At 42.3% G+C, this 19,800-nt stretch overlaps 2 protein-coding genes and 1 pseudogene across 3 annotated transcripts in view; 1 reads left to right on the top strand and 2 right to left on the bottom strand.

Moving 5' to 3' along the window:
- Nucleotides 1–482: 482 nt before the first annotated feature.
- On the bottom strand, nucleotides 483–9,425 carry LOC121577623 (myosin light polypeptide 6). 2 transcript variants are annotated; one of them, XM_041891367.2, is made up of 7 exons: nucleotides 9,340–9,425; nucleotides 9,045–9,072; nucleotides 7,245–7,388; nucleotides 3,724–3,897; nucleotides 2,975–3,052; nucleotides 2,585–2,620; nucleotides 483–989 (listed from the first exon to the last, which is right to left on the bottom strand). In XM_041891367.2, exons 1-6 carry the CDS (start codon nucleotides 9,340–9,342, stop codon nucleotides 2,592–2,594), a joined length of 456 nt encoding a protein of 151 aa, XP_041747301.1. In that variant the 5' UTR covers nucleotides 9,343–9,425; the 3' UTR covers nucleotides 483–989; nucleotides 2,585–2,591. The 2 variants fall into 2 exon arrangements, with proteins under 2 accessions (XP_041747301.1, XP_041747300.1); XM_041891366.2 differs by lacking the exon at nucleotides 2,585–2,620 and having other exon boundaries at nucleotides 9,340–9,422.
- Nucleotides 9,426–10,551: 1,126 nt separating this feature from the next.
- On the bottom strand, nucleotides 10,552–12,810 carry LOC121578533 (annotated as a pseudogene).
- Nucleotides 12,811–15,760: 2,950 nt separating this feature from the next.
- Nucleotides 15,761–19,800, top strand: part of endou (endonuclease, polyU-specific) — a 5,322-nt gene continuing 1,282 nt past the window's right edge. The window contains exons 1-6 of the mRNA XM_041892899.2: nucleotides 15,761–15,871; nucleotides 16,594–16,716; nucleotides 17,312–17,428; nucleotides 17,717–17,891; nucleotides 18,167–18,372; nucleotides 19,674–19,787. Coding sequence (XP_041748833.1) covers nucleotides 15,811–15,871; nucleotides 16,594–16,716; nucleotides 17,312–17,428; nucleotides 17,717–17,891; nucleotides 18,167–18,372; nucleotides 19,674–19,787 — 796 coding nt within the window. The 5' untranslated portion in view covers nucleotides 15,761–15,810. The remainder of the gene's footprint in view (nucleotides 15,872–16,593; nucleotides 16,717–17,311; nucleotides 17,429–17,716; nucleotides 17,892–18,166; nucleotides 18,373–19,673; nucleotides 19,788–19,800) is intronic.

Genomic DNA, 19,800 nt, shown 5'->3' with positions numbered 1-19,800 from the left:
TATATGCAGAGACAAGGAACGGATGGAGTCCATAAAGGTATAGTAGTACAGGGCTCAACATTAAGCCTGTCCTCTTGTCCGGCACAAGTAAAACAAATAGTCAATCAAGTAGATTTAAGTTGTTCAAATAGACAAGTAAAAAAAAAAAAAAAAACACAAATCACAATATAAAACAATTACTCCAATCAGAATTGGATCTGAGGCCAACATTGGAATTCCTGTATATTCCAATCTATTGTTCATGTACATAAATAAAGAAGCCTACATGTCACAGCCCCGTGTAGCTCAGTTGGTAGAGCATGGCGTTTGCAACGCCAGGGTTGTGGGTTCGTTTCCCACGGGGGGCCAGTATGAAAATATATGCACTCACTAACTGTAAGTCGCTCTGGAAAAGAGCGTCTGCTAAATTACTAAAATGTAATGTAAATGTAAAACATCTCCACCATTGTGTTATTAAAAATATAAAAGAAAGAACACATTCGTTTTCAGAAACTGGGGATTTTTATTAAATATCATTCGAGACAACATATGAGACAGTAAATCATCTACCATTTCATGATTGGTTGGCCTGGTAAAATCCACATTACAGCTGGTCTCAGCCAATGAACTCTGTATAAAAACACAGCTATTGGGCGACGGGGCTGACACAGGGGTTGAGTGACAGGGTGGGAGATGGGAATGTATGGAATAATCAAGGGAATGTTATTGCCGATTCTGTCCACGAGCCAGGCATGATAGCATGCACCTGTGGCTGGATGATATTTTGAAGTGAAATGAAAAAGGGTCTCAACTCAGACACAGAAAAGGCACTTCTGAAAGAAAATAAAAAATATCACAAAACGAGGGCAAACAAGAGTTGGGTGGGGAATGACACGGTGGATGGGGGCGAGACAGACTTTACGTATATAATAGAAAAAACATATTTGGGAATAAAAGTAACCGGTTGTGTTCTTGAAATCTTCAACCACTCATCACCATCCGGACGAGTTCTGAGGGAGAGAAAAAAAAAAAGAATACATCAGCAGCATGCTTGGTCATCTGTGTGAGAAGAAAAGCCTAGAGCAAACTCCACCTCAAGCATCTGCCAGCAACACTACAGCCTCCACCAGCAGTGCTACAACCTCCACACTTTCCCAAATAGCCTCGCACTACCTATCAACTATAGGATTTAGAGTGCCTTATTTTCCTTATGACTTTATACTGACTCTTGGTTCTAGAAGGATTGGCTTGTATAGCCTAGAATAAATTATGGATGGGATATTCCATCCAAAACATACATTTTTCCCAAATGCCTTTCTAAGCATTTTCCCACCAAGATGTAATTGACAAACAGACTCAGAGGATGTCACAGCCCAGACACCACATTGAGACAAATTCAATGAATCAACAGAGGCAAGTCCACTTAGTGACTTGCTCCCACATGGTTCTCTAGGAGGTGTTTTCCTTCCCAACATGAGCACAGCTCTCTGCTGGAGCTGGATGCTACAGCCCGAGTCTGATCCAGAGACTCCACGTGTCAGTCAGAAGAGAGAACCTGCATTAAAGGGGTGAACAGAGGCTGGAGCGAGGAATGAGAGCAGTAGGGAGGGGAGGGACTCAGAAAAGCTCCATCTCCTAACGAGCCAGAACAGCCAAGGATTTGCTCAGCCAGGCCTCAGAACCTGAAATGTGTTAGGATTAGCAGCCCCCCTCCTTATTTGGGCTGTTCTAACAGAAGAAAAAGGAGGACAGCGGGAAGGAGGAGGAGCGAGGGATCTGACAGAAAGGGAGGAAAAAAACTAAATCAAGGGTCTAGCACACCTACAGTTAGAGCTTCAATGGGGAGAAGGGGCGGAGGGACCAGATGTCACCAGCCAAGGAAATGCAATTCTGCATTAGTAGGAAGTCACTATAGTAAAGAGGACGACAATTTAACCCTTGAGAAGGCTTTATTTTACACCACTTGATCCAAAACACCCTCCCACACATTCAGAGTTGAGGAGTCACCCCTCTAGTCTAACTAACACAGATCCCCCCCCCCATCAGTGTCCTGCCCTCTTCCGGTTGGAGAGTCAGTGTCCATTGGGGTCCCTCAGGAGCCACTTAGACACATGCAGAGATGCTACATGCAGGCTACAGCCAGGAGAGGGGAAAGGGCAGGAGAGGGAGAAATGCTCTGCAGGAGAGAAAGTTAAAAAGAACAGATATCAAATCATAAATTCAAACCAGACTCCACCACAGGAACCCTGTAGCCTCTGACAACACCATCACGGCACAGAGAGATGTCCTACTCTACATACGCCATCAGTATCATAGCCTTTACTACGCATCTCTTCAATAGGACGCCATCTTTCAAATGTGTGTTTGAGTAAGAGCACCCCCACACACAACCAGAAACAATAAAGAGTAACCTGCTAGTTAACTACTTGCTTAAATATATATCTGTGGTATCAGTTGCTAGGAGTAGGAGCATTCTGTGCAGTGATGGATTGAAGAGAGGCCCCCTCCCCCCTACACACACACATCCCCCAGAGCAGGTGAGAGCCCACTGCTGGGGTAGGTGCTGACAGAGAGGGGGGGGGGGCTTTAGGGGGTCTGCTCGTACCCGCCGCTCAGCCGGACATGATGTGGCGGACAAAAACTGTGGGAGAGGAACAGGGAGATCAGTGAAGGGAAAAAACAAGAGAAGGGACACCACACACAACCACCTGAAATCAAATAAACACAACCTCCACCCAGTCATACACATAATACTTATTAATAATCAAATATTCATAGGGATTTGTGTTTACATGATCCATGAGTACATCCCATTCAAGACAATTGCCATTGTATTTTGGTAAAATTAACATCTTATCATCCACATGATTGTTCCATTATTCCAAAACTATGTGAAATGGTCATTCCTAAAGCATTGTGATATATTCTACAGTATAAGACGAGGTTCAGTGTTCTCCCTTTACAACCATCAAATCTCATAACCACGCTGCTTTACCTTCGTAATTGATGCAGCCGTTCGCGTCTTCGTGTCCCGCTAAGAGAGTCTCCACCTCCTCTTCTGTCATTTTCTCACCTGCAACACAAAAAATGAAAAACTTTTACATTCTCATAACAGATAGACAAGACACTGTATAGGAAGGGAATCCCATCTTTCCTATACCTTTCACATCTGCAATTCTATAAAGGTAAACCCCACTACCAAGCAGACATTCCCAGAGGCCTACTGATACAGTTAACGAGTGAGACCATCAACAAAGCCATGTCTTATGTCGTTTATGTTGCTCAATCGTCTTACAAGACAGATGTTCAGGATGCAAATGAAGAGGATCAATATGGATAAGGTAGGGCATTGAGTCACTAGTTTAAGAGGTGATAACTGATTAGTGATAATAAGGACCTTTGGCACCCCAGTCAGGTGAGGTTGATAAGGAAAAGAGGGCCGTGTGGATCAAGCTTTTCTCTTGATCCAAATTAACATTCTTCAGGTAAAACCATCAAGAGCTGAAAGTCAATGATTTATGTCTCCAACATTGTCACAAGGCAGGTTGCAGTAATGTTTGTCTGGAGTGTTAAGCTGAAGTAGAGCTCTCATGTACAAGAAATAAATGGTTGGCTAATATACTGTAATATAAACCATTGACTAATACAAGTAAGAAATACACAGTGACTGCAGTTCAATGAAAATTAACAATATTTTCATAAGTGGAGAAGTAAACATAGCCATCGGGGGTTCTGAGGTCTTACCGAGTGTTGTGAGGACGTGGCGCAGCTCAGCGCCCATCACTGTGCCATTGCCCTCCTTGTCGAAGACGCGCAGACCCTCCACAAAGTCCTCAAAGGAGCCCTGGTCCTTATTCTTAGCGATGGCCTGGAGCATTGGCAGGAACTGCTCAAAGTCTAGCATCTTGTGATTCATCTCTGGGGAGGGCCGAAAACATAAACACGTCTTACTCTGCTAGATACTATCACTAGCTGTTACTTTTCTAGAAACAGACAGAATAACTTAAACTGAACAAAAATATAAACGCGACACGCAAAGATTTTACTGAGTTACAGTTCATAGAAGGAAATCAGTCAATTGAAATAAATAAATTAGGCCCTAATCTATGATTTTCACATGACTGGGAATATAGATATGCATCTGTTGGTCACAGATACCTTTAAAAGGTAGGGGCGTGGATCAGAAAACCAGTCAGTCAGTATATAGTGACCACCATTTGCCTCATGCAGCGCAACATCTCCTTCACAGAGTTGACCAGGCTATTGATTGTGGCCTGTGGAATGTTGTCCCACTCTTCTTCAAAGAGTGTGTGAAGTTGCTGGATATCATACACATTGATCCAGAGCATCCCAAACATGCTCTATGGGTGACATGTTTGGTGAGTATGCAGGCCATGGAAGAACTGGGACATTTTCAGCTTCCAGGAATTGTGTACAGACCCTTGCCTCATGTTTCAACCCCATGTCACGATGGCGTTGGATGAATGGCACGACAATGTACCTCATGATCTCGTCACGGTATCTCTGTGCATTCAAATTGCCATCGATAAAATGCAATTGTGTTCGTTGTCCGTAGCTTATGCCTGCCCATACCCCCACCGGCCACCATGGGGCACTCTGTTCACAACATTGACATCAGCAAACCACTCGCCCATGCGACGTCATACACGTGGTCTGCGGTTGTGAGGCCAGTCGGACGTACTGCCAAGTTCTCTGGCAATGACGTTGGAGGCGGCTTATTGTAGAGTAATTAACATTGAATTCTCTGGTGGACAATCCTGCAGTCAGAACGCCGATTGCAAGCTCCCTCAAGAGTAGAGACATGTGGCATTGTGTTGTGTGATAAAACTGCACATTTTAGAGTGGCCTTTTATTGTCCCCAGCACAAGGTGAACCTGTGTAATGATCATGCCGTTTAATCAGCTTCTTTATATGACACACCTATCAGGTGGATGGATTAACATGGCCAAGGAGAAATGCTCACTAACAGGGATGTAAAAAAAAATTGCAGATAATTTGAGAGAAATAAGCTTCTTGTGCATATGGAACATTTCTTGGATCTTTTACTTCAGCACATGAAACATGGGACCAACATGTTGCGTTTGTATTTTTGTTCAGTGTATATAAAATATCTGCATCTGCTCCATTTAAGACTAGGCCCACATACTGAGAGTAAAATAACTCAACATGGCATGAAATGTATTTAACCCCCTAGAGTCGATTGACGTACCGGTCCATCACCCTAATTAACATTTTAAAAAATCATAAAAATGTGTGTCAGTTTAAGCTAGAGATATCCAGGTAGTTTTTTTGTATCGGATGAGTCAATTAATGTCACACTTCTGCATCTGTGATGAAAGGTGGCAGAGCTAGAGCAGTGTTAGCCGGACTACGAGACATCACGAAAATCGGTCTTCTCACGAAAACGTCTGTAGCGTCCGAACGGTTTGGCCTACAAACTATGGAAATGGGAGACTCTCACGAACACGATGATGGTCTCCGTTTTCCTCTACGGCCCCCACAAGTGTCACAGGACTCCTCTGAAGGTCACCGGTACCGGTTTCGGTTTAGAAAAACAAATGGTAGTTTGAAGGTATTTATGTGCCTACCCAAAAAATAATAATAAGGTCAAATAAATTATACACACACCTTATATCTCCTAGATTTAGGACAGACACTTCAAAACCTTGTTGTTTTAATGATTTATTGTTTTACTGTCCTTTTTGCCATTTATTAATGTGTTACTATGGGCTACTAAAGACCCAAAACTATTATTAGTATTATTCTTATGTTGTTTGGGGATACCTAAAGGGGTCCTGAAACTCAAAATTAAATAGCAAAATGATCCATAGTATGACCATCTTAACACAATTCCATATGTCAGCTTAATAAACATCTGAACAAATCTTATAAATTCCAAATAGAGGAATGCTTGTGTTTCTCTATAAATTGATAGTCAGCTTTATGTTATCAGACCTTGTTGACATGATCTGGTGGTCCTCTGTAGCTCAGCTGGTAGAGCACGGCGCTTGTAACGCTAAGGTAGTGGGTTCGATCCCCGGGACCACAAAAATGTATGCACGCACGACTGTAAGTCGCTTTGGATAAAAGCGTCAGCTAAATGGCATATTATTATTATTATTATTTGCATATCTGAGATGCACCTGTTCTGTGTTTAACACATGTAAGAACAGAACAGGGATCGTTTGGAGAGTGAACCTACACAATGAGTTCTGTTACATGTACACAATAATGTGATTATTGTGGATAGTCAGATTAATATAATAGTTCGATTAAAACTTTTACATGCTTTGCAAGAAGAACGATTTCCTTAATAATCCTGTTTACATGGACACACCTGATGGCACTCTAAAAATGCAGAAACTCCGCAATCAAAATAAACATTCTACCTCAGCAAACATTATTTTTGGGAAGCATATTTGATTCTGTGTTCGGAGACGGAGATATAAAGTTTGTAAGACACAAATTCAGTTGTTTACAAACACATTTCACTCACGCTAAAGAGGGAGGCTCGCTCGGCTGGTGCTAGCACATGCGCAGATGAAATGCACTGCTGGAACGCCGATTAAGGTGTTTACATGTCCTAATGATTCAAAAGATCGCTCAGAAAACCAGGTGTTTCAATCGGTGTATGCTTACTTCGATTTTGACCTTATGCCGTTTAAGATAAGCAGAGTAAGGTGTTTACGTGACTAATGCCATAATCTGCCTACTGCCATAATCAGTTTAATATTGAAATATTAGTGTGCATGTCAATGTACTCAATGCCTCGGTTCCTTGACTGATAAGGGACAGGATGCACAACCACAACAGAAACTGAGTTTCAATAGTACCACCCACTTGATAGGATAGGACAAAGCCTGTGTGCCTGTGGTACTTGACAACTGCAGATTACACACAAAGTTCACACTCCATAGGATAGTTATGTCATACCCAGAATAACATTTTGTTTCATCAGTTGTATCCTTCGTTGGATGCTAAAGCACATTAGTTGATACCTTACAGAATACAAATTATTCAAACTGGTTTGGTGAAGTTGTTCACTGCAAACAGTAACAGTCCCAAAAACACATCAGCCCTAAGCGTTGAAAAATAGGTCTAAATCAAACGGAACACAATAAGACCACACTATGCCCGAATAAAATCTGACAAATGTTAACTGAAATGTGTAATACTTCTATGTTTTATCCAGCCAATGGATACTAATGGTCAATGTTCAGTAAGCATCTAGAAGAATGGCTGACCTTCTGACTTGGGGTTGCCCAGGACCTTGAGGACCTCAGCGTTGACAGGGTTCTGGCCGAGAGCCCGCATGACATCACCACACTGGCTGTAGCTGATCTTCCCATCACCTGTCCTGTCAAACAGCAGGAAGGCCTCCTTGAACTCTGACAGACAGAGAAGAAGGGCATTTTTAAAAAGCAGAGCTGTATTGTGTGTGTGTGATTGATAAATATAAACTGGGAGAAGAAGGGCATTTAAAAAAAGCACAGAGCTGATTGATATATATAAGCTGTAAATGTAGAAACAGGTTGAAAAGACTGGGCAAAAACGAGAATCCAAAGACAAAGTTAGTAAGAAAGTGAATAATACATTGGCAGTGAATAATTTAGCAAATAAAGCGTTATTACACAAACAATTCCGTTTTTTTGGTTTTGTTGTTTGATTGAGTATTTGTTATCTACAGTAAATGCGGTGGCCTCTAATGGAACGCTTTCTGACATCAGGGTAATTTCCCCGGGCCATTGTTATGGTGCCTGCCTCCCACCGCTGGTATGCGGCGCATCCCGAGACGGTCCGTCTAAAACTACACAGCAGCCACTCATTTACCCATATATGGCATCGACAGCAAGCGCTGGCCGAGTAATCTGTCAACCGTCTTTCAACCAAACAAACGAGGGCAAATGAAATCTATCAACCGTGGAACAAAACTCCTAAACAGGCCATTGAGCAAGGGGAAAATACACAGTCAATCGATGTGTACAGTAACACTATGTCGGTAGATATGTTATTGCTAAATGGATACATGCTTCGCTAACTTAATTTCAAAGAGTATGTCTGAGGTTTAGTTGTGCCACGCCTTCGATACGTACAACTCAATAAGTGGTTGAGTCATTTCCCTTTGCTTATACAATGTCTATGAGTCAACACCGGTGTAGGACTGAGAACAATTTACAATAGTGGCTTGATTTCCTCAATAATATGTAGACATATTTTATACAATTCTCGCACCTGGAACAAATTCTCATTCCAGAATTTTGAACTTCCGGTTAGCGCTGCTCTCTAACCACGTAGCTAGCTAAACATCACAACAATAAACGGAACAGATCAATAATACCAAAATTGGTGTTGGCAAAAAAAACATAAACTTTAAAATGGAAGAACTAAAACGACCAATCTTTCAAAGTATTTAGGCTTCTGAAGTGAACACTAATGACTAGCCATGTCTTGACATGTTGAAATCTGGCCCTTCTATTTCTGCATGCATAAAAAATATCAGGCACAGAACTCAAAAAATAGCAGTTGGTCATCCATTCAACACAAAACATTAATCTGCTGAAACACCATTCAATCAAACCCGCTGTGGTGATCAAACAAGGGGATTGACCACATTATATGGGATTGACTGAGCCAATAGACACTCGTGAATATTTTAGTAAACGTATATCAATATGTCTGATGACAATTCCACTATTCATGCATTGTACGAAAACTTACGCACTCACTACTGTTAGTCGCGCTGCATAAGAGCGTCTGCCAAATGACTCAAATGTAAACGTAAAAATGTTTCCCAAGATGGTTAGCCAAAACAAAACCTGGTCCATCTCAACAAACTCACCATAGGCTCCAGTTTAAATCAACTTGTCAGCAGGGAAACTGCTTCTCACAAGACAAACATGAGGAGGACAGGAGAGAAGAAGTACAGCTATTCGACATTCAATGAATGACGACAGTGAAGTAAGGGATAGTCTAGCAGCTAACAATTTAGCTAGGTAGCTAGCCTTCAAATAGCGTTACTGTCACAAAGCTGTCACAAAACTCACCAATGATCTGGTCTTCTGAGAAGTCAGACTGGTTGAGAAGTACGGCAGAGATGAAAATAGAGAAAACACATCCATTAATATGACTACCGAAAATGAAGAGAACAAGTAACGTTAGCCAGCAAACATTGCACAGCCATGTTTTGAAAATCCAGCAGCGCAATGTCTTCGTTGGATCAGCTAGCAAGCTAACTGGCTTTGTCTACACGAATTTAAAATGACATTTTGCTAGGCTAACAGTCTACACTTCACGTCGCATACAAATATCTTTGAAACAGAACAGAGTAAAGGCATTTACCATTTCTGGGCTTGGTTTGAGTCCCGTCTGCGGTCGGAGGTAAGGCGAATGTGAACCGACAGGGGCGAACCTTGACAAGAAAAACTATGCTCATGACGTCATCCTCCTTAATTAATGCATCGATCAGGCCAATCACATCTCGCAGGCGTTGGCTCTTCGAACTATTTACCGTCATTCTGGAAGATAGGCGCAAATAAACAGTCCTAACATGAATTTATTGGAATCTTGACTGTTCTTTTAAAGCGAATAAGTGAATATCGGCGTATGTATGCTGTGCTGGGGGAACTGATAATAGTTTTGCTAATTCCATAGAAGCGTTCATGTGGACGATTATTATGAGCCATGTGTATTACTGAACAAGTGCGCCATCGTGTGGTATTAAAATGCAAACTGTAGCTAGTTTTATTTTTTTTTTATTTTTTTTATTTAACCTTTATTTAACCAGGTAAGCCAGTTGAGAACAAGTTCTCATTTACAACTGCGACCTGGCCAAGATAAATCTTAGCAGTGCGATAAAAACAACAACACAGAGTTACATATGGGGTAAAAAAACATACAGTCAAAAAATACAACAGAAAATATATATACAGTGTGTGCAAATGTAGCAAGTTATGGAGGTAAGGCAATAAATAGGCTATAGTGCAAAATAATTACAATTAGTATTAACACTGGAATGCTAGAGATTATGTGAAAATAGAGATACTGGGGTGCAAAAGAGCAAAATAAATAACAATATAGGGATGAGGTAGTTGGGTGGGCTAATTTCAGATGGGCTGTGTACAGGTGCAGTGATTGGTAAGGTGCTCTGACAACTGATGCTTAAAGTTAGTGAGGGAGATAAGAGTCTCCAGCTTCAGAGATTTTTGCAATTCGTTCCAGTCATTGGCAGCAGAGAACTGGAAGGATTGGCGGCCAAAGGAGGTGTTGGCTTTGGGAATGACCAGTGAGATATACCTGCTGGAGCGCAGACTACGGGTGGGTGCTGCTATGGTGACCAATGAGCTAAGATAAGGTGGAGATTTGCCTAGCAGTGATTTATAGATGGCCTGGAGCCAGTGGGTTTGACGACAAACATGTAGTGAGGACCAGCCAACAAGAGCGTACAGGTCACAGTGGTGGGTAGTGTATGGGGCTTTGGAGACAAAACGGATGGCACTGTGATAGACTACATCCAATTTGCTGAGTAGAGTGTTGGAGGCATTTTGTAAATGACATCGCCGAAGTCAAGGATCGGTAGGATAGTCAGTTTTACGAGGGCATATTTGGCAGCATGAGTGAATGAGAAATTAGTGAGATAAGATCATCATAAATGTACAGCAGACATGGTAATCTACAGGTGTTCCTAATATTTGGTATACTCAGTGTATATTAGGCTTCACATACAGCATTAAAACATGAGACATTGAAATTGGTTGAGTGCATTTGCATGACATCAACTGAGCGTCGGCACTGTGACCTAATTCAGAAACAAAAAAACGGCAGAAAACAAAACATGTAAGGTCTTCGAGATGCTCTCCTCTCCCCTTCACTATGCCCCATCACTGCCCGCATCCCAACACTGAAAGCGGACAAAGTCCAGAACTCAAGCCCCCTGCTCCGTCAGGTACTGGGCCATTGTCCTACTGGGGTCAGGGAGGAAGGATTGGGGCAGCAGGCGTGTCCCCACAGGGCAGGTCATCCATGCTGCCCAGGGATATGGGGACCTCTCCCACTACATACTACCCTAGCTTCCTCCCCAGGGTGTCCTGCGCCCTGTACTTGCCCCCCCTGGAACACCATGAGGGTGCCGTATCGCCCCATGGCCATGTCAGACTGGCCTGCCACGCCACTGTGGATGTAGGAGCCGATGTGCCAGCCTGCAGGGACGCCCACCGCCACCCTCACTGACATGTTCTCACCCAACGGACCTGAAAGAGGACGGGACAGGAAATGACAGGAAACCACAACTTCACTAACAGAGCAGTCTTCCATTTCCAAACACTTTCAACCAAGAAATAATGCTGCAGATAGAGCCTCTCGAAGTTCAAATCAAGTAAACTCTCTTTGATACATTTAAAGTCGTATTTGTAAATGTTTGGGCTACTTTTATTACTCACTCACCTATGGTAAGGGCCAGCCGATCAGCCAGAGAAGCACCTTCACCCAAGTTCAGTTTAGAGGTCCTCTGCTGCCAGGAGACTGAAACAAACAAAGATAAATGCAATTTTACGCATTCGAACAGGTATACTAGGGTGATGTGGCTACTGAGTGGGGGTGATGTAGTGATGTGTCATACCTTCACGTATCCAGTCTGACTCTGGTTTTTACTGTGGTGGTGAGCCATGGTGGCAAAAGCCACATCCTTCACCAGCTGCTGGAACTTCTCATTACGGGCAACAGTCTGTTTCACAGTTCACCTGCAGCACACACAGACATGGAGGACATTGAGATACAGATACTTCTGATCGTCACAGTGGAACTACTACTATATTTAAGTTTGACACAAAAGCCTTTATCAAACTAAACAAAGTAAGATGACTGTCAAACTACGTAACATTCAACTTAAATATTGCATGCAGACAGCATTGAGGAGGATTAGTGATATGATCTCATTGAGTGAATGAGATCTGCTTACCTCCATGACAGCAGCTTTGTCTCCTACAAACAGACTGATCAGCCCCTCCTTGGCCCTCCTCCCCTCCAGCTTGCTGGCTTTGCTCCAGCCTTCCTTTTGGGCCTGCTCATGTAACCATCTCTCTGCCTGGGTTGGAGAAAAAGGAGGCATTACACACACATATACACACTATCCTAAATATACATTACATTTAAGTCAGGGGTTGCCCAATCCTGGTCCAGGAGGCATGCAGTGTGCAGGCACTGCAGGGCAGGCTTTTGTTCCAGCCTAGCACTAACTCATCAGATAAAATACTACTAACAACATATTTCCTTACTGTTGGACTGGAACAAAATCTTGCACATTCACCACCTCTCCAGGACAAAGTTTGGACATCCATCCCTGCCATGCTTAGCCAGGAAGACTGTGCAGACAGAAGACCGTACATGCTTGGGGGGGGACAAGAAAATAGATTACATTTCAGTGAAGCCAGCATCATTCAAACAATGTCCATGATGACATCTGGCTCTAGGAAGATGTTTCAATTCACTGCATGTGATATTGCCAACGATGCTCAAAGGCTAGTTTCTGAATTTTGAATACTTTCTTGTCCTTTACGTTGTTAATTCGCGTGCCACTTTTGAATGCCTCTATGCTAGCTAACTGTTACCGTTAACATTAACGTTACTCAAATCAACAGCTGACAGCAGCTTCAGAAAGCACAACCATCAATAGGATGCTGGGGTCGGGATGCCGGCGCACGCTATTCTCGCCTACCTTTGAGAACTCTGTTCTGATTGATATTAAAACATAAGATAATGCCATTCTTGGAGCTTTTTACAAATCAAAGCTCGACATTTCTCCTTATGAACTCCAGAATGTTATTGAACACGCTGGGTACGGCAAACGAGCATGGCCAAACTTACTGTTACAAAACGCATCTTTCGTTGAGCCGGGAAATGTTGCTATAACGTTTTTTTAGCGTCATCTAATGTACTGGAATGCATATCACATCGCGCACACAGGGCAGCACTTCTTTGGGATACAGTTTGATGGTACGAATCTGGTCCATTATTTTCTTTATTACATATTTGCTTACTTGTAGTTTTATTTTATTTTGAGAGATACTGTATAAACACATTGGCCTATACTGCTATGAGGTGCATGTTGTTTATAGACAGTGGGGCCCCTTCTGCACAGTGACAGGCCCCAACATCACAACATCAACCATTACATTGCATATTATTTCCAAGAGCAATATATGGCTGTGTCCCACTTACATTCACCCCTGTTGTAAGGCACGTGCCTATGTTGCTGAATGCTGCAACACTTTTCCACTATGACATGGCGCAATGGCAGCAGGTGTTCTGGATGTGCTACGGGGTTTACTGCAGAAACCATGTGAAGTGAACTACACCAGATGGCTGAGGACTGCATATAACTGGCCCATTTTAGACTTTGAGTGGAAAGGTCCAGGAAAGGGAGTAGAGCATTGTTTGCAGAAATATGTAGAAAGTGAGAGACAGTGCATCTCCACAATATGTCAGTTTCTTATTTTATTTATTATTTATTTTTGTCATTTAGCAGACGCTCTTATCCAGAGCGACTTACAGGAGCAATTAGGGTTAAGTGCCTTGCTCAAGGGCACATCGACAGACTTTTCACCTAGTCGGCTCAGGGATTAGAACCAGCGACCTTTCGGTTACTGGCACAACGTTCTTGAATGATAATGCATTGAATGATACACGTACCACATTTGAAATGGTTTAGACTTTTATATCATGATACAGTAATCTATTTATGCAGTTTATTAATATGCATGAACGCAGACGAAAAATATGGCAGGTGTTTCTATTACACAACATAATCTGATAAAATGTTATTTTAAAAACTAGACGTGTTCAACAGGTGTGAGTGTGTGAAATTTCTCTGTGCCTGTATTCATTAACTTAATCTCTCCTACAAGTTAATACAAGTCCACTCTATATTTGTTTAGGAATGTTATAAACAACTCCGTTCTCCCATTCCCATGTAACCTCAAATGAGCACATTTGCACAATGTCAAACCTTTGTGTATGGATGCATCACTAGCGTCCTTCCACATCAACCACCGAATACGTCAGAGTCATATGTTTTACAAAAAAGCTTTTGTAACAAATGGGTTACAAAAGAAGACACATTGGAAACACATTTGTGAACAGTATGTTCAAACTGGGTCTAACTAGTACAAATGCTATCATCAATATGTAGGCTACATGTAATGGATTACAAAAAATCCGTTACGTTACCAGCAAAAATATTGTAATCAAATTACCAATACTTTTGAAAATGTAGATCATTACTTCTAGGATGACTTTCAAATTTAGAAGGTTATGTTTGCAGGGAAAAAAATGTCCATGAAACAATTGCCTGTTTTCTTAATTACCTTTCATATTAACATCAGTCATTAACCAAAAAAGTGTTACTCGCATTCTCCATTGATCTTCTTCAGGGCGAGAAGTGTTTTGTTGGCTTTCTTATCCCAACAATCCTAAACTTGAAGTCTAAGCTCTCAGAGAAAATACCTCTTGCGAGATTCTCTGCACACATCATCACTGCGGTCATTGAGCTATAGACCGCCGGTTTGGACCTATGCTAAGCACCCATGAAGCAAAAATGGCAACTGCAACCGTGCCAAAGTTTCGACTGTCTTAGCTCAACCCTGCAAAGAGAGATGATATGCGGAGCACATTAGTTCAAGAAGCAGCATCTATGGAGAACACACACTCCGAAGAGGTTGATGAGGGAGCACAGAACGTGTCTAATGAGTCAGAAGACAATGTTTTTGTGTTCGGAGGTGCAACAACAAGGGCCATTGGCACAGCAGAGGATGAGGCGAGGAAGTAACTCGAAGACAAAGACCACTCTTTGGACTCCTTGAAATCGTTCCCCATAGTCCGGAACTTGTTCCTGAAGTACAACACTACACTTCCCTCCAGTGCCCCAGTTGAGTGCCTTTTCAGCTATGGTGGAAACCTGTTTACCCCTCAGCGAAACAGGATGTCTGATGCTCATCTAGAGCATGTCCTCTTGCTGCGATACAACAGGAATTTCTGCCTTCAATCATCTGAGTAGGCTAGCTTCAGAATAGACCTACTGCAATGCCATGTCTGATATGTGGCTTTATTGCACCTAGCTGCACTTTTTTTTGCTTAAATTTAAAAAACGACTTGGTGGACTAAATGTGTGATTACACTGTGCATGTTGTAAAAAAATTTTTTTTTTAACATGTATCCTTTGTCCTGCACATTGGGTTTGTGCCCACATTTTTAGACAGGTGTACATGATTAAAAGACGAATTGTGGTCTGACTGTGATCAGATCTTATAGGTGTAAATGGACAAGATCAGGATGAAGGACGCATGTTAGAGGCAGGTATACAGGGCTTAAATACATTTTTGTCACAATGTTGTGTGATGTGTTCTAATGTGGCTCTGCTTAGTGGCTCAAACATCCTGCAATAAATGTTGTTAAATTGGTAATAATCTTTTTTTTTTTCTTCTAATGTGTTTTACGGTGAAGTAATCCAAAAGTAACTGAAAGTAATCCAATTACGTTACTGAGTTTAGGTAATCCAAAAGTTACGTTACTGATTACAATTTTAGACAGGTAACTAGTAACTGTAACGGATTACATAAAAAAAGTAACCTACCCAACCCTGTCAATATGTAGTAGCTGCCAATGCTATCCCCAGAGTACTGTACCTAACATGATTGGAAGACTGACTACAGGGAGGAGCTTTCATGGATGCTGGAACTACTGTTTTGGCTTGGCTAGCTTGCTATATAAGGAAATCCATCTTTGGGACAGTGCACCTAGTTATTGGATCTTTGCTGGGCCATGATGAAGATCATTCTGCTTGTCATTCTGTTTGTGACCTTGTTCTCTCAGGGTTACAGCAGTAAGTATGAGCCCTCTTCAGGGTGTTATGGGGCAAAGGATAATCTACTAGATAATTATTATTTGTTCATTTCATTAGTATCACATGAAATTAAATGTAATATACCTGTTAAAATATGATAGGGCGGCAGGTAGCTTAGCGGTTAAGAGCGTTGTGCCAGTAACCGAAAGGTCGCTGGTTCTAATCCCCGAGCCGACTAGGTGAAAAATCTGTCGATGTGCCCTTGAGCAAGGCACTTAACCCTAATTGCTCCTGTAAGTCGCTCTGGATAAGAGCGTCTGCTAAATGACCTATTTATTTTTATGATCATTGTGAGTAGGGCAGACTCTAACAAAACCTGTCAGTGTAACACAGCCTGTGAGTGCTATGGAGACTGTTGGTCTGACTATGAAAGCCTCTGCAAATGTCAGTTACAGTAGCAACCCTCTCTGTCAGTAAAAATAAATAAATATATGAGTTAACGCCTATAAAGCTGTCCTGAAAGAAATGTGTCAGAATTATCAATAATTAGTGTCCAACCACATTCTAAGCGCTCCACCTTGTTAGTCAGATAGTTAGAATAGTTTATCATCCATTAGGATTTTTTTATTATTATTATTGGCTCAAAACCTAGTTAAATTGTATATGAACTTTACCAAAATAGCCAAAACGAAGCACAGCTTAGTATTTACATGTCAACAGAAGCAGGGTGTGAACTTTTCACTTTTGTTCCTTTTCTCCAGCTGGATCCACATCCTGCAAGGGCCGCTGTGACGAGAAGTACAACTCTCAGAACATGTGCCACTGCAACTCTAAGTGCTCCCAGTATGACAACTGCTGCAGTGACTACGAAGCCCTCTGTAATGGTGAGAGGGGCCTGTGCCATTCTGATCTGGAGGCATGCAAACAAAACCATGTCCCTGAAACATATCACACGGTCTACTACACCTAGGCACAGTTAATTATTCATCTGTTATCTGTTTGAGCTGCCCTTTTTTCCATCCTGGAAAATTAACCACAACACCTGGTGAAATTCACATAGTGGTCGAGGTCAATCACAGTGCACCATACAGATACTACTGCATCATACGTGAAAGAGTCTTTACTACACAACCTTTGTGAACAAAATCAACATACTACATGTAGCTCAATGTTAGACAATAGTCAGTCATTGGCCTTTCTGATGGCCACAGTGGCAGGATGGCTCACCACCAGTGTTTGAATCAGGGTGCCCTCAGTCTTTTTACAGCATGAGAATGCATGTGTGTGCTTGGCCAGTAGAGGTCATTGGTGTGCAGTGTAAAGTGCCGCACATCATGCACAGCGCAACAATCTTCAATAGGCTCCTTATGTGAAACACAGGACTCTGCAGTTCATAGTCCTAGCTTAGACATTCATGTTAAAATGTCAATTTAAGCTAAAACATAATAATAATGACTTCTCCACTTCGCACCACTCCAGGATTGTCCTGCCAGGGCCGCTGTGGGGAGACATACAACTCTCAGAACAAGTGCCACTGCAACATCAAGTGTGGAGACTACAACAACTGCTGCAGCGACTACACCTCCCTCTGTGGAAGTCAGTTAACTGTTACTCAAACTGTTACACAAAAAGTATTATAACCCTGGTATTTGTCCTGTCGTACAATATAATGAGTTAATGACCCACAACAGCACTGAAATGACCGATATAATATTAAAACAATGTAATTACTTCTCTATGTTACAACAGTATAATATTTGTTAATGTAAACTGTTCCCCATGTCTCTGATACTGTATGTTCTATGGGTGGTAGGCAATTATAGATTCTATGGGTTCTATGGTGGCAGTCCCTAAAATAAAGTGTTATTTTCCCGTGTCTGTTAGGCTCTGGTGGTGGAGATGGAGGCAGTGACATCACTGATGCTGAGATCAAGTCTATGTCTGAGGCTCTGTATGCTCTGGACTCCAACAAGCCCTCTGCGTCAGAGCTGATCATTGACTCCCAGGCCAGAGTGCCCGACTCCCAGACCAGCTCCCAGAACGACCTGTCCCCACGCCCGTGAGACACCCTGCCTGAAAAAAATACTTTCTATTTTGTTTCTCTTTTCTCTTTCATTCTCTACTTCTCCATTTCCAACCATCTCTTTGTTGTATTATTCCTCTCTTCCTCTGTCTCTGTCTTATGTTATTTTTCTCTCTTTCTTTCTCCCTCCTTATATCTTCATCCCTCTTTCCCTGTCACTGTCCAACTTCCCCCTTTTCTCTGCCCCTTGCTCTATCCCTTTCTCTCTCTCTGACCTACAGTATATCCTGACTGTGTTGTCTTCCATCCAGGTTGTTCCAGTTCCTGGACGAGGCGTCTCTGTTCTCCAAGCCGTCATATGCTGCCTTCATGGCCCTGCTGGACAACTACGAGAGAAACACAGGCATCACAGAGGACTTCACCCCCCAGCAGCTGGCTGAGCAGGATACCTTCCTCAGGGAGGCCATGTCCAACACGGAGCTGGGCAGAGAGCTCTATGCCTTCCTCTTCACCAAGGGTATAGTAGTATAGACATCCACTCTGTGTCCTACTGAGATAACACTAGCCAGTCTTCATATCATCGTCATGTCGCTAAGAGCCCTTCTATCATTAATATGCCATACTTATCACATACAGTATCTTCCTAGCTTGCACCTACAGTTCATGTTACAGTATATCTATGATACAACCCCTTCACATTTCTATCTCACTATTGCTCATTATATCTGATGTACCTACAGTACCAGTCAAAAGTTTGGACACACCTACTCATTCAAGGGTTTTTCTTTATTTTTGAGATTCTTCAAATAGCCACCCTTTGCCTTTATGACAGCTTTGTACACTCTTGGTATTCTCTCAACCATCTTCACCTGGAATGCTTTTCCAACAGTCTTGAAGGAGTTCCCACATATGCTGAGCACTACTTTTCCTTCACTCTGCCTTCCGACTCATCCCAAACCATCTCAATTGGGTTGATATCGGGGGATTGTGGAGGCCAGGTCATCTGATGCAGCACTCCATCACTCTCCTTCTTGGTAAAATAGCCCTTACACAGCCTGGAGGTGTGTTGGGTCATTGTCCTGTTGAAAACAAATGATAGTCCCACTAAGCCCAAACCAGATTGGATGGCGTATCGCTGCAGAATGCTGTGGTAGCTATGCTGGTTAAGTGTGCCTTGAATTCTAAATAAATCACAGACAGTATCACCAGCAAAGCACTCCCACACCATAACATCTGCTCCTCCACGCTTTACAGTGGGAACTACACATGTGGATATCATCCGTTCACCCACACCGCGTCTCACAAAGACCCGGCAGTTGGAACCAAACATCTCCAATTTGGACTCCAGACCAAAGGACAAACCTGGATGGAAGACAACACAGTCAGGATATACTGTAGGTCAGAGAGAGAGAAAGGGATAGAGCAAGGGGCAGAGAAAAGGGGGAAGTTGGACAGTGACAGGGAAAGAGGGATGAATATAAAATATATTTTGATTTGTTTAACACTTTTTTGGTTACTACATGATTCCATATGTGTTATTTCATAGTTTTGATGTCTTCACTATTATTCTACAATGTAGAAAATAGTAAAAAGAAAGAAAAACCCTTGAATGAGTAGGTGTGTCCAAACTTTTGACTGGTACTGTATATGTCCAAACATCTATCTCCATGTAAAGAAGGTGTACCCAAATGCGCTTCAGCCCAGCTTGAACAAAAAAGGGAATCAGGTGTTCGACTGAGGGACTTGAATGTGGTATGGAATGTTGTTTGGACCTATCTCCATTTGTAATGTGTCAGTTTGCTATTCTCTCCTCCCCAGGACGCTACAGCTCAGAGGAGGAGTTCCTCCATGACCTGAAGATGATGTGGTTCGGCCTCTATTCCCGCTACGCTGGCAAGATGGACTCCAGCGGCTTTGAGCACATTTTTGCAGGTGTGATATGTGT

The sequence above is a fragment of the Coregonus clupeaformis genome, chromosome 12 (genome assembly GCF_020615455.1).
Source record: "Coregonus clupeaformis isolate EN_2021a chromosome 12, ASM2061545v1, whole genome shotgun sequence".
In the NCBI taxonomy this organism is placed as follows: domain Eukaryota; kingdom Metazoa; phylum Chordata; class Actinopteri; order Salmoniformes; family Salmonidae; genus Coregonus; species Coregonus clupeaformis.
The sequence above is the reverse complement of the archived record's forward strand: the minus strand, read 5'-3'. Positions and strand labels throughout refer to the sequence as shown.